General features: G+C 39.2%; 1 protein-coding gene across 1 annotated transcript; it reads left to right on the top strand.

The window, feature by feature from the left end:
• The first annotated feature begins 660 nt into the window (after positions 1 to 660).
• On the top strand, positions 661 to 3,337 carry LOC147436384 (uncharacterized). The gene is made up of 3 exons (XM_086488154.1): positions 661 to 880; positions 2,473 to 2,548; positions 2,708 to 3,337. The coding sequence occupies exons 1-3, from the start codon at positions 865 to 867 to the stop codon at positions 2,865 to 2,867; spliced, it is 252 nt and encodes an 83-aa protein (XP_086344280.1). The 5' UTR covers positions 661 to 864; the 3' UTR covers positions 2,868 to 3,337.
• Positions 3,338 to 15,671: the final 12,334 nt, after the last annotated feature.

The following is a 15,671-nucleotide window of genomic DNA, read 5'->3' as shown; positions in this document are numbered from 1 at the left end:
ACTAAGGCCTTTAACAAGCTAAACAAAATTCACACCATATAATTTTAAAAGATGATGGTTCACATCACGGCTTGCTTAATAAACTATAAAGAATAATGGAATGTTACATGCTATTTGACACACACACACAAAAGAAAGAACCTTACAAATGTGTTGACAATCAGGTGCATCTCTCTCTCTCTCTCTCTCTCTCTCCACATTAACATGTCAAATGTGTTCTAATAATCGCTCAACTTATTACACCAAAAATTATTGCCTTCTTGAGGCCATCGTGAAGTCTTCACCTTGTTGTTTACAAGGTGTCCGGGATCTTGGTGATCTTCTTTCCCTTCATTTAATTAACTTTCTTTCGCTAAAACAAAAAATTTACTTTTTTATGTTTCTGAAATATATTATAATTTAAATAGTTTACTGTTACATTTTTTTCAAAAAACATAATATTTTATTGTGATAAAAAATGTTTAAATTAATTAGTGCCACTTTCTTGTTTTCTCTCAGAAAGAATCTTCTCTCACAAAGAATCCTTTTATTATCAAGTTATTCTCATATGGCGAATGTACGCCATACCTTGTTTGCCAAAGTATTTTATATGGTTCTTAATGTTTACCTTTAAGTCCCAAACCCAGAAAAGGTCTCTATTCCATCGTATACATGGGAACGTTGTAAAGAAACTAATTAAATTGTTTTATAGATTCCTTGCTGTTTTAACTTTAATGACAAGTCCTAAGGTCGTGGAGGTTGGCAAGCAGCACACAAGACACATAATGAGAGAGGTAAATGTTGCACGTAGAAGCCGTGCATGGAACCCTTGGTAGAGTCACTACAAGGTAATGGCATTGCGAGGGGCAACGATAGTGCATCAACATGAGACCATCGCAAGGTACGTCTACAAAGAGGGAGAGAGAGGAAGGTGATGTAGCTCCAACCCAAGCCTCCCCTATAAACAAGCGAAATGCATAGAGAAAGAGATGGTGCGACTCCAACAAGACCACAAGCGAATAGAGAGAGAAGGAGGAGGAGAAGAAGAAGAGAGTGTGTATGTGTACACACATAGAGAGAGAATGCCCCTCTAGAGCCCCATTCTCTCATCATGCAGGGGCCATTCACAAACCAATTGTTCTCAGCCTCCCTGTCGTGCATGTTGCTCATTCCCCTGCTTTGATCCTCCCCTTGCTCATTTGGTCGGGCACACAACTGCAACTGTAACTTGTAGAGCACTGCACGATGCCCACCCTATAGCCTCGTACTACGCCTGTCTTGACGCACAACTCAACCTCTCTCTCTCTCTCTCTCTCTCTCTCTCTCTCTCTCTCTCTCTCTCTCTTTATCTCTCTCCTCAATCTGTTACCCACCGTCGTCACTGTCTTACACGAGGCTTGCCAGAGGGGATTTGGGGGTCCAAGTTGAGGTGGGACACGTGGCTTTGATCTCCGTTGTCCTATCGTCAGGGTGAACTAGGTTGGACTAGGGGAAAAATGGTGCCTCTAAATCACCCCTAGTTCATTGACCTCGCGAGGCATGGGTCGAACTCGAGACCTCCCAATTGCCACACAAAAGATCTATTGTCATTCTAGCGCACGTGATTGCCCATGTTGGCACAACAAACGATGAGACCCTAGTTTACCCACCGCTAGTTTACCCTCAGTTTATCCACCCTTAGTTCACCCTAGTTTATTGAGCGATCAGACGGTTGAGATTAAAGCCGCTTCAAGCCCCCAAATTTGGGTCCCACATCTTTGCTGCGCTAGTCCCCGTATGATATAGTGACAAAGATCGCCCACCCTTTCCACATCGAAAAAAGATCTTTCCCTCTCTCTTCATCTCTCTCCTCCATATGCCATCTCACCCTTTTACGCCTTCAAAGCTATGTAAGGCATCTCTCCATATTTCACTTAATGAAACATCTCAAAAAAAGATTAGCCACACCTACTATGATGATTTGTTTTAAACAAGTGGGTGTTTTAAACAAACTACTCAAGTAAGCAACGTGGAGTTTTCTATTTTGAAGAATTCTACCAATTTATTCAAAAGCTAGTGAAAAAGAGAATATATTTTTATATTTTGATACCAATGAGCACGAAGAATTTTCTTGATGTGGACCAAGAATAATGCCTAATTATTGCACATAAACTAGTCTTAAGGCTTTCAATAGGGTGTTGATGTCATGGTTTTTTTTTAAAATTATAAACTCTCGCATATTGTGAGTGAGATTTGCAATTTTTTTAAATAAAAAAATTAAGGCTTATGGCGAGACATGAGGGCCCTAGGACAAGGACAGCAAGACCATACATGCCTTTAGCACTCATTCACAAGAAGTGCTATTTACACTTTCTAGTGTGCACCTTTTCGATAAAGAACAACTTCAAAAAGGCTCCATTCCGTCTCGAATATATCTAGACAAACTTTTCTTGAAAGAGGAACTTTCCTTGACATTGGGTGTTACACTAATATTGGTTGTTTAATTTTGGCTAGAATTCGCATTTGAAAGCATGCCAAACGGATCGAAGCCTTGTCGGTGGGGTGAGAGAGATTCTCAAAAGGATTCAAGGTAGTCACAACGTTTTCATTACCTAGCATCTTACAAGATACCTTGCTTGATGGAGCGAAAAAGAATTTGATCGTACAAGTTTTGCAAAATTGTAACAAGATTTTGGCAAACTAACACTAGTTTGGTTTCATAATTGGACATTTCGGTGTCCTTTTTTAGGTTATTCTCAGAGCTTGATTGTAGGAAAGTCATGAACAATCTTTGCTACCCTAGGAATTATTTTTTTGTGATATGCCAAACATACCATGGAGTTATTTTGCTAAAGGTCGAGATTCGTGGGACATGTAGTCTCCATCGTCCATCAACACCACTTTCCTGAGAAGAATTCAATGATGTTATTGTCAAATTTGCAACAAGTCGTCAGCACGTACAATCCACAGCTTGCAGCTCCAATGAGATACTTGCAAGTCAATAGTCAGAAATGGCTCGAGGTGCTGACACCTCACCAATCATAAGATTGTGGACCTGTTTGCTAAACTCCTGCAGATGCTCGCCAATGCACACTGCAACTCCTGCAGATTCTCGCTTCTGATGGCCCCTCTCCTCCCGACTCTTGAAGGTCGAGAAAGGACATTTGATGTCCTTTCCCTCAAAAATCGGCTCCTACCATGGCTCTCGACATCCCCGTCGCTCGCCATAGGGTCATTAGTTTTCCAAAGAAAGGACATCCCTACATAAATTGAATCTACAATTGAATGCATGTTGAAGAATGGATACATGTCTCCATAAAGGGTTAAAATCTTGTTGTATTATATTACATGAATTTTTTTGTATCTACATAGTATAGCATTCAAAAAAGGGAATTTTTTGGTCAATTCTATTCTGAGAACTCAGAAAACTACCTTTCTTAACTGAAAAAAATTATATTTGATGGTTTTCATTGCTATCCAATTTCTTGGATACAACACTTACTTGTACAAGGTTGACTATGTATGCAAAAAACATCCGATGATTTTCTCTTGCCACAAGACATAATAATGTCCTCAAGACATTAGAGTGTCAAAGTACCGAACTAGTGCAAAAGAATTTGAAATCAAGGTTTGTGGTGCCAGAGACAAAGCTACCGTGCAGTCATTGCAAATTCGTCGTTGAAAGCACCATGTGTTACTTGCACAAGCTTAGAGACTAGGATCTATGATGCTTCATATAGACTCTGATCACCTAAATGTAAATGCCTCCATCTATAGTGGCACCTAGTATGAGCCTTGTTTACACAATTGAGAGAGAGAGAGAGAGAGAGAGAGAGAGAGAGAGAGAGAGAGAGAGAGAGAGAGAGAGAGAGAGAGAGAGAGATGGTCCCAAAAACAATTCATGTAAATGGGTGTACCATTGAGATAGATCATGAATATCTGTCTCAATGGGTGATGGTGTACTTTGAAGGTGTGTGCTTATGCACGGACGGATGCAAGTCATTAATGAGTCTCATAATGGAGATGTAGGTGGACATTTTTCTACTGATATCACTTATAAGGAAAAATTGCAGGCAGGCCTCTAAGTGGAAAACTATGATGGGAAGCCCAAAAACAACTAACATGACACCTCTCACTCTAGTTCAACCACTTGGAGTATTTATGAAATGGGGGTTAGACTTTATGGGGCCATTTAAGAAGGTCGTTCCCAGAAAGATCAACAGATACCTCATTAGGGCCACCCTGTTATGTCAACAAGTGTGTCAAAGCTAAAGACTTATCAAATAATACTGCCATATCAACAACTGTTTTCTTGTATGAGAAAATCATTACAAATATGGATGTCCCATTGAGATTTTGTCAAATCAAGGAACACATTTCATAAATGAAACAATTCAGATACCGAGTGAGATCTTCTGATTAAGCACAAAAAATCAACGCCGTACTATCCAAGGTACAATGGTCAGGCAAAAAGTAGCAACAAGATCATTAAGACCATTCTCACAAAGATCGTTTAGAAAGAGCCACATCAATGGTATGCCAAACTCCAGTGGCAGTAGAACATGACATGGATTTCAATCAAAATATGAAATAGAGGTTGGATGAGTTGTTACAGCTGGATGAACTCAGACAACAAGCCATGTTGGAATAGGAGGTTGTTCAACAAAGAAGGTAACATTGGCATGACAATAAAATCAAGGTCATGGAGTTCTAGAAATGGAATATGATACTATTATATTAGTCAAAATTGGGACCAAAGAAACCTAATTTGAAGATATCTTGGTATGGACCTTATGAAGTTGACTGGGTATTCTCTAATGGAACAGTAAGATTAAGGGACTTATCTAGATTACTGTTACCGGAATTTACAATGTTGCCAAGATCAAACTCTACTATGCCAGCTCGGAGAAATGTCAATGGCCTTGAAACCAGAAAACCATTCTGAATCAGAAAGTGAACCATCCAACTTGTTTCGCATCATGCCAATTTAGGAGGTGTGCAAGCAACTAGCTAAACCAATTGAGAAGTTAAGTGACTTCTAAACACAACTAGAACCAATAAAGTTTGATAGCCTTAACGGCTATGGGTAGTTATCAATCAAGTTCAAAATCTTTCAGGTAATGAGTGGGTGTCCAGACCAACGCATGAATAAAACATGGCTAATTACAACAGTCTTAAAACCAAGAGAGCAAAAGCATGGAGCATTGGTGGTGCGTTTAAAGATAGCTATGCAAAAGGTCTAAAATCTTGCACCTCTACCTCAAGCTATTGTGTGACTTATCACTTTTGTAGAACCTTCTACATCTTCATTGCCTACACAACACACAACAAGCTCCACACCTTCACCATCTTCACCCTCCACTGCTACACCATTTTGCTCCAAACCGACACTCCTTTCTTGCTTCACTTTCTCCACCACTACAGGTGCATCTTCATCTTCAGAAGGGTAATTAGAAGGTACAATTATGGAAAAGACAAAGAAAGTGTCATAGCATATGCAGGGAAGTGTGGATCACTAATAACATTGTGAACAAAATGGAGATGAGCTAGGGCTAACCATGCCTTTCTCAACTAACTCATGCACTTGCCTCATAAACTCCTCTTGTTGAGCTTGAGAAACTCGATAAGGAGGTTTATTAGGCAGTGAACTTCTTGGAAGAAGTTCAATTGCATGGTCGTGTCATTGCCTTGTTTGGGAGGTAGTTCACAAGGGATGTCATCAATAAAAACATCTTGTAACCCCTTGAGGAAGTTGGATAACTCTACTTCCTCTTTAATGTTATATTTTCTTTTGCTAAAGCATTAGGTTCATTTTAACAAAAATCATGTACACAAAAACAGAGCTCTTTATTGACTTATTGAAAGCTTGCTTATGTACAAGGGGTATGGTACTACCCAACTCCTTAGCCTCTATGTACATATCTTTTTCCCTGAACCTAAAATGGATTTTCCTTTTAGGGAATTTAACATTTTCAACCATGCGATCAAACCATGGTGCCCCTAGGATTACATGCTCATTCTTGAGAGGAGGGATGAAGAAATCCTCCTTTTCCACATAGCTTTGGAAATGGAGCCTCAATTTCCCAATTAAGAGAGTGACTAAGGTTTCTTGCCCCTTGAAAGAATCATCGGCAGGTATGACATCTCCCATATCATAGGCTTGGATGCCTAGCTTGGTGGCCAATTCTGTGGATATGAAATTGTGAGTAGAACTACTAGGGTCAAAGAGAATTAAAGCATCATGTTCTCTTACCTTTCCCCAAGCATGGCATAGAGGAGATCCTTTGTGATGAGCATTCTCTTCTTGAATTTCGACCAAGGTAGCTCTGGGAGGCTCATTACGTGTATTCTTGTGAGGGAAAGTATGATAGGCATGCCCTTGATCCTTGCACTTGAAACAACGGTTATCTTTCCAATAACACTCTAGCTCTTCAGGAGAGAGTTTATTTTTGCCTTTATAAACACCCTTCTCCTTAGCATTTTGTTTGGGAGACTGTTGGACATTGTCCTTCCCGTTAGGCTTGTTACATGCCTTGTTTTCCATGGGCTTAAGATTTATCTTAGCCCCTTGTTGGAAGTTGATTCATGAATCCTCCATGGTATGGTGTATGACCGCAGATATGGTGCGTGGCCATTGGGAGTTAACGTACTTTGCCATATCCTCGGTTAAACCTACACAACATTGTTGTTTTTTCTCTCCAAAATCCATCTTGTTGAAGATAGTGGCTTTGAGATGTAAATACCAAAAATTATCTAAGTATTTGTGAATGGATTTGTAGGGAGAGAGCTTCAAGCTTCACCATTTGGTGAGTACTTTGTCTTTGGCATCGGTAGCCAAAAACTGCTTCATGATGGAAGCTCTTAAAACTTTCCATGTCCCTGGAGCTTCACCGTTTTCTCGTAGGCTAGACCACCATTGCCTGGAGGAATTTTGAAAATGCATAGCTACATGACATAGCTTAGAGGACTCTGTGAAGCCCTCATCTCCAAACACAACATTGAACTACTGGATAAGAGCCAATACTTTGTTAGCAGCACCAAAGGTGCCATCGTAGGTAAGGAAAGAGATGTTATTTCCTCCCTCTTTGAACTTTTTGAGCTTGGACGATCTCTTCTAGGTGGTATAGGATTTCATATGGCCTCTTCTTTTAGGTGGTTTGAGAGCTGCACCATCACTTTCTTCAGAAGAGGAAGAGTATGAGGAGGATGGAGAAGAGGGTGACCTCTTTCTTGCCTTTTTCTTCCCTTGTTCCTCCTTGTCTGCACCATCACTTTCTTTAGAAGAGGAAGATGGAGAAGAGGGTGACCTCTTTCTTACCTTTTTCTTCTCTTGTTTGCTCTCTTCCCTCTTTGAATTATCGTATAGAGAAGTATGCAATGGTCTTCTCCGTTTAGGGGGTGTTGGAGAGTGTTTTCCCATCGTCTTCGTGGAGCCATCTCCACCAAGGTGGAAGTATACTCACTTCTTTGTCATTTTCTTGGTGGGGGATTTACCGTTGAAACTTGGGGTCTCCTTTGAGAGGGAGATGCGTCATCAAGTAGTAAATTTTTGAGCCCTTTGTATAGATCCTCCTCTTCTTCCCTTATCGGAGAGAGTCCTCTTTTGGAAGTCTCACAAGGATGCTTCCTAGGTACTCTCTCTGCTTGGTGGGATGTTTGGAGAATACCATGGGTGTGCAATTGCTATAGCACTTCACCTTGGAGAGATGGATTCCCAGAGGTTGTTGAAGCCTAGAAACAAAATAGTTTACAAGCATAGGGGCATCATTAGTTGTTCTTTCATTAGCAAAATTAAAGCTATCAACATTCATTTCAATCTTCTTTTCCTTGTCAGCCATACTAGCAAATTTTAGGTGTAAATTTCTACTTGTACGTTGACACTTCAAGCCCTAGTTTCTACTCCTCTTTACCTTCAAAGATAAGCACTCAAGCATCTATACCCGTGGCTCGAATATTATTAATTGCAAGGAATAGAAGAGAGGGTTCAACAAAGCCAAGACAACATTGGTTCCTGTCAAGCTTCCAAGATCAATAATGGTTAAGCCATAGGCAAGCCCCGTAGGACTCCATTATTAAGACCATAGCTCTTAACGATATCCCCATTAAGTGCATAAAGCAGGCATGCTTCAAGGATGAAAAGTCCCTATTCTACTTACTCGTTTGCAATTAATAATACCAACCATTTGTAGAAAGCTTGAGGACCTATCTTCTGCAGCAAGAAAAGAGAAACCAGTAGCTTTGATACCAATGTAATATTTACTGCACTAGTAACTTGTGTGTAGAAGAAATTGATAACATAGTGAGCATTTCATTAAGAACAAGTTCCAAATGAGCATAGAGAGAGTACTTAATTTGAGAAAGCAACATAGCAATTTACACCTAGCTAATTTGGCATTGACAATACTTGAAAAGAGAGAGAAATAGAACAATTGAAAACAGTTGAGGACCAGATTTACATGGAGCGGGTCCCCCCTCCATAAAGGATTTGTATTATAGCTTCTTCCCATCAAAGGAGACTTTTGTATAATACAATCTTTGTGTTCATAAAACTAGTTGGTGTAATGAAGATGGAAGCTTCATACACAAATTATGCTTGAAAAACACACCTAGTGTCCCTAGCCTCAGTCCCAAGACCTCACACACCTTCAAAAAATGGTGAGAGCTAGCAGGGAATGAGAATAGATTGAGAGGAAGAAGATGTATCTTACAAGAAAGAAGTATTCTCCTTACATAATCACTCTAATATCATAGCTTAGCTTAGTAATTAGCATGGTAGAGGAGATGAGCATGCCACTGAAGCTTGGATCTTGGTTCGATTTGCATTCCATAGCCAAGAGTTGTTGGTGTAGGCCTCTACTTCTCAATGCTTGGAGAAGGCGATGGAGTTCTTCTTGCACACATGAGTTGTGTGTGTGTTAGCAATAAGCTAATACAAATACCACGAATACCATTTTGTGGAGTTCGCATTGTAAAAACACTTATTATTTTGATAAATTGGAAATATTGTAACTCTTATTTTTCAGATAAACCTTGTAATTGATGAGCCGGGGCTACAAGCTTCTAGATTGTATCAACCTGTTATTACTCATCTTTGGTAGAACTCCCAGATTATTAGTTTTGACCACCAGAAACCTTGGCTAAGGTATAAAAGCCAATTTTTGTAAGTTATTATTAAGTTTTGGATAATGAAATACACAGCGTGAGCTAAAGGGGCTCACTCCTCTCCTTCTTGCGCTTCCTACTCCCTCCCCAATTGTCACATTGCAGTCATGTTTGTTGCATTGCAACCGCAGGTAAGAGCTCTACTCATTAACGAGTCAAAATAAAAAACTAAGCATAGACGGGTATTGGGGCATCATTGCTAAGCATTTAGATGCATTCTGGGTCGAAAACGACTAGGTAAAAAATCCACTGTTTCGCGATTTTGGCACTTGACCTAAAGTGGGGTTTGAGACCATAAGCATGTGTGCTTAGGTCTTTTGAAAATGTCCAAGAAGTTTCATTATGTTTGGATGTCATTTGATGCTGCAACGGATGTGATTTGTTTGCCGATGATCGATTGGCTTTTAATGATTTCAGTCACTTGAGTGTAGCTTGAGGTAGATGCAAGTTGTTAGTTGTTTTTCGAGATATTGACACCCTCTTGTAGCCTCTATGCACTAGTCGAGTCAGCTTCGTCCCATGGATTGACTATTTAATCGTGGTTCTCGCTAATACTGCAATAAGATAGGATAGTGAGGTTAGACATGCGTGCCACATTTGGCGTCGCTGCGGGGGATCGAAGAGACCTAAACTATGGAAAAACACGAGCGTCTTGTGAAGTTATCCTTTAACTTTCTCTAGGATTACCTAGAGTTAAAAACTTTCTTTAAGAAACCGCATAGCCTAAGATTGTCTTCTTTTGCTATGTAGAGGTAGCTTGGAGGTAAACGCACTTGCTGAGTGCCTTTAGGATTGTAGGATTGTAAAAATAGATTAAGATTTTGAGGATGATTGATAGACAAGAAAAGTCTTAAGATCAATGTTCAAAAAATCGTAAAAGACAACAAAATGAGTGTTTGTGGATACTTTCCACAACCCCATTGCATGAGAACCTAGGTGTAGGGTAAGTAGGATCCGAGGTGGAGTTTAGAACATTGCTCTCTCTGAAAGAATCAATGTGAGTTGTTATTGGAAGCTGCAAAATTTCAGGTCTATGGCTAGAAATAGCACGAAAAGACTCCAAACCTCTCAATCCGATTGTAGAGTAAGCTTGAAGTTGTCTGAACTAGTGGATAAGCTCAAGGACACTTTGAAATAAAAATTTCAAGTGTTGGCCAAAACTCAGATTATTTACTTTTTCTTGATATTTTAGGCCAAATTAAGTTTTAAATAGGCTTGAAATAACTCATAAAAGGACTGTCCTTGAAGAAAGTGCAAAAATTGGTTCATTTCAAGCTTGAAGTTAATAATCGTGATTATTAACTTTCAGCTCAGATTTGACCAAAATTTATACATTGACTCATTGCATGTGTACAAACAACTTTTGTAAAGGCATAAAAGATTTGGATCACCAAACTTGCAAAAACTGGGTCAAAAATAAAGTTTGTACTGACTTTCTGAATCTTGAGTGTAAATTGCGAAAAAATTTGTCCAAACTTGTTGAAATTTGATTCATAGGCCTATATTGATGTGATAAACATGTGTACATGCTCAGTTGACCAAAAAGATGCAAAAAGTTGCTAGAAGTAAATAATCGTGATTATTTACATCTGCGCCATTTTTTTAACGTTTTTGACCAAGTTGGCGTACCACTAGCTTTACCATGTTGTAATGAGCCCACAAACCAAATTTGGTAAGATTTGGATCATTGGATTGAAAATTGTGACCAAATTTGCAAAGTTAGTATGCGGATAAAAAATTGATGACCATTTGACCAAAACTTGTTCAAATTTGTTCAAACTTGGCTAGGGACCTTAAGTTGAAGTGCTTAACAGATCTGTGTCAAAGTTGGGACAAAAATTTGCAAAAATATAGCTAGAGTAAATAATCACGATTATTTACATCTGCTTCAAAACTTGGAAATCTTGCAAATTTGAGTATACCACAAGGTCAAGTATATCAAGTAGACCCCACAGATCAATTTTGGTGAAATTTGGATCATAAAAGTGAGAGGAGTTAAGCCATATTTTTGAAATCAAAGTCTCCGAACACAAAATAGTTAATAAACTTAAACAGATTTTGTCCAAACTTGTTGAAACTTGTCCAGGGACTTTAACAGGTTGTATACTTGGCAAACCAAGCCAAAAAGTGCAAATAACTGGCAAAAATTAATAATTGCGATTATTTAATACTGCTACACAAGGAAACCAGTTTTGACTTTTGAACTTGTATAGTGTTAAACCAGCATAATACAAAGCCACCATGCAATTTTGGGTTCAATCAGATCCAAATTGGTACATGTTCACTCAGTTTCCAAGTTGCAAGTTAATCCTTTGTTTTTTTGCCAAAGTCGAATCTGAAAGTCATTTGCTAACTCCCATAGCTTGATTTGAAGTGATACACATAGACCAATCACAATAGTTAGCAAAAATTATACAGTCTTTGTGAAAGAATAGCTAACTTTATCAAATTTATACAGGAATCAAGTTGCAAAAAAGGAATCGGTAGCTTGACAAAAAGTTGCAATCAAATCAAGTGGAAATTGACAACGGGTCAATCCAAAGGTAAGTACCCTATCCAGGGCTTCATGAGTCTATATGAACCTTAGATCTAGTAGTGTACTAGGAAATCAGGGCATACTCGGAGAAACCTTCAATAGAGTATCTACCAAAGAAAGCGTGAATCAAGGCAATTGCTTGCACACTATTCTTGAAGAAGTCTGAGACACTTTCTCAGATTCAACATCTGAAATGTCTTCTTACTCGACTCACTCAAAAACCGGAATGACAATGCGCTATAAGCATATAATCTCATTTTATAAAACTAATCACCATGGAGCTCAGGTTTACTTGGATCCTAACGAAGAGTATGCTATTCACATTGATGACCATGGTATTGAGTTTGAAGAAGAGATTAGGGAAAACAATCAAGAAAAAATGTACATGGACAAAAACAGAACTCACTATTTACAAGTTGAAAACCCTGACGTGATAGACAAATGGGGGTTAGAAGTAAACACCATAATCCCAGATATGTCAAAAAAATAAGGACCACCAACTTTAGAATTTGAGGGATACGATCAAGTAGATTTGAAGCCTTTGAAACGACTTAGTACACATAATCCTAGGTTCAAAGTCTTGTTGGAAGGATAGAAACGTAAAAGATCTTCTGTGGAATTTGCATGCCAAACCACGACAACTAACAGCCATGAAGATCATCCATATCTTCAAGATCATAGATAAGGGATCAACAGACCTACTAACCTACCTGTTTAGGGATTATTTTAACAACAACTTTGTTATGATGACTCTTGAGGAGGTAGAACAAACCAAATACCAAGGGTATTTCATAAGGATTGGATATTGGGACAAGGACCATAAACAATTCTAAGAGATGAACACTGTGAGGGATTATCTGAGAGTAATGTTAAGAAACCAGAAACCACCTCATCACGAAGAAAACCGGGTGACACTAAGGCCAGTCCAGAGCTATATGAGTCACTATTTCCAACAGACTAGTTTGAAGGACTCGGAACAGGACCAACTGCCAGAAGACCGGGAGGTTAACCAAATAGACACGTCAAACTAGCTGATTTTCAGAAATGGGTCAGAAATACAGTGGATCAGGGGATCCATACAACCACTTAGCAAGCTTTAAGCAAGTGCTAAGAGCAGAGCGTATATTAGATTTCCATACTCAATTCGAGGGGTTTGGAATGACATTAGAAGGAAAAGCATTGACATGGTTCCAAAACATTTCACCAAGGTCAATCATGGACTTGAACACATTAGCTTAAGGATTTGTAGCTGCTTGTTCTCAAAACGGAGATCAAACATAATACGATAGCTCAAATCTACAGCTTTAAACAGAAACATGGTGAGTCTGTTAGGGATTGTGCAACTCGAATGAAATAATACATTGCCAGATGCCCAGGGCTAGAGATACCTATAGAAGAACGACTCGTATATTTGTTTCTAAAGGGACTGCTAAACAAAGAAATTCATGCTATACTCTATAGCAAGAAGCATACAACCCTAGAAGAGTGTGTGTTAGATGCTATTGACTTAGGAGACAATTGTGATATTTCCACAAAGAAGATGTCCCTAAGGATAACCAAAGTGAGAAAACAACATCCACTAAACCAGCACAAGTGGGAACGACTGCTGCAACACTGCTTTTAGCCATAGAAGATATGCTCAAAAGGATGAAAAACATGCAAAAAGCATCTATGAGGAACCAGGATAAGGGATACCTCAACAGGGACAACCAATTAGGCCACAAAATGGTGTGCAATCGAGGATAAATGGACCAACCATGAGACCCACGAGTGCTTCTTGCGACCAAAGTATGATGGGAATGTTCAGTACGTGCCTATGAGGCCACAAGGACAACCCATGTACAGATATCAGCCTAATATGGTCCAAGCTCAAAGACCACCAATGGGTATCGAAAGACCTCAACTCATGTTGGGTCAATAACCTCCATATCCAGGACAATGCAGTGCCTATAAAGTACATGCATTCGAAGGAGTCATAGAGGAACAAACACTTATGCCGGTTACACCCTATGCTTAGCCTAGTCCATCTACAGTAATGGTAGAGTGAGATTGGTAATAATTCACATCCACCACCAATGGAGGAGCCTGTGACTTATGCTCCACCAGAGCTCGCACCAATGTATTATGTGGCTAATCAAGGTGTCAGACCTCCCATGGTAATACCCATGATTAAGCCAAGAATATGAAACTGTCATAACTATGGTGCAGATGATCATTAGAAAAATGGATGCCCAGAGCTTGACAAAAACCTCAAGCCAGTTGAAGCTTATTGCATACAATGTTGCAAAAAGGGAGGACACTTTCCGGAAGATTGTCCTAAAAATCCTTTAAACAAGGGTAAAACAGTAGTAAACGTAGTCCAAACGATATCTAGTAGCTCATATGAGAGTGAACCGATTGTTCCAATCAAGGTAATCACTAGAGCCCAAGCTAATAAAAAGAAACACAACTCCTCTGATGATTCGGAAAATACAAAAATTTCCTCTCAAAGGATCAAAAGAACTAGAAGCAAAAGGTATGAATTGAGAAAACAAAATCAACGGGCTGAAATCAAGGAGAAAGCAAAAAAGCTATTTCAGGAAAAGGTGAAAGAAACTGGAAGCAAAATCAAAGAAACAACCGTGGAATCTAGAGGATCAATTTTGGTTGATAAAATTTTTGAGCCTATTAATGCAGCCTTGGAAGCTTATCAAGAGGGACTTAAAGCAGGCCAAAACATGGAAAACAAATGGAAAAACTATCCTTCTCTAGACATGGAAGCAGCTCAGCTTGAAGCTTATCAAAATTTGGTAAGAATCACGCAAGAAATGCTGGAAAAACAAAGACCCAAGCTTGAAAGTATCGCAAAACCTGAAGAGCTTGTGGTAAGAGAGACTAAAGAAAAATCCGAAGTGGTGGTAGAACCCCACCTTGAAACGAAAGAACCAGAACTTATTGTGCCGGACAACGAAGATGCCTTAGAAGAAATTCCATTTGTGGAGGAAGACTAGCCAGGACACTTATGGGAATAAGTTAGAGAGATCAATGATGGGAGCCTAACTCTAAAGTCAGCTCCTATAGAGGAAGTTTGGTTAGACAACCTACCTCCTGATATGGACATGGATGTATAATTCTTGTATGGGGATTGCAGAACTGAAGCTTTAGGAATGTCAAAACCATTGACCTTAAAAGCATTACCCTCTTACTTGGGAGATAACGAAGATGAATCCATAGTGTGTAAGACCACTCAAGTAAAAAGAGCTGAACAGACCCTAGAAGTAGACAACATTCATTCAATCATGTCTACACCCATCCAATGCATTCTTACTTTGGGAGAACTGTTAAAACTTAGACCATGTTTATGGAATGATCTACAGAAAATCCTAGAGAAGGTGGGGATAACTGGGCTAATCTCAAAAAAATTGGAAAAATTAAAAAATGAAATGGACAACAAAGAGATTCGATCCATTCCAATGAATAAAGTCGGAGAATACTACGAAGGGGAAGAAGGAAGCACCACCCTTCCAGTGAAATATAATGACATTGAAACCATGGCAATACTGGATAGTGGGGCAGGCATAGCCATAGCCACAAAAGCAGTATGGGAATCCTGGGGACAACCAGCCATTAAACAAACTCGAATGAAATTGAAATTGGCTAACGGGCACATTGAAAGACCATTAGGGTTGCTTGAAAAAGTGATAGTCAATTTCTGTGGGATTGAATATCAACACACTTTTGCCATAGTAGACTTCGAGAAAAAACTCAATTTTGAAATCATATTGGGAAGACCTTTCATGCGACAGGTAAAGCTTATCCAAGATTGGGGAAACAATTATCTGTACTTGAAGCAAGTGGGATCTATAACAAGGGTAAATCTAAAAGATCACACTTATAGAGATGTCATGAAATCACCCATACAAGAGTTTGATTCAATCTCTTCGGCTGACACTGAGCTTCCATCTTGGTTAAAAAAAGACACTCCTATTTGGATGCAAGGAGCTTCAAAAAACAGGAGCTTAAAACGCGAAGAATG

This window comes from Adiantum capillus-veneris, chromosome 18 (genome assembly GCF_014529385.1).
Source record: "Adiantum capillus-veneris isolate H3 chromosome 18, ASM1452938v2, whole genome shotgun sequence".
In the NCBI taxonomy this organism is placed as follows: Eukaryota; Viridiplantae; Streptophyta; class Polypodiopsida; order Polypodiales; family Pteridaceae; genus Adiantum; species Adiantum capillus-veneris.
The sequence above is the reverse complement of the archived record's forward strand: the minus strand, read 5'-3'. Positions and strand labels throughout refer to the sequence as shown.

Excerpts from the sequence above, each read along its gene's own strand:
- LOC147436384 (XM_086488154.1), top strand. Across the intron at positions 2,549-2,707 it reads GATTCTCAAAAGGATTCAAG|GTTATTCTCAGAGCTTGATT; the intron begins GTAGTCACAACG and ends GTCCTTTTTTAG.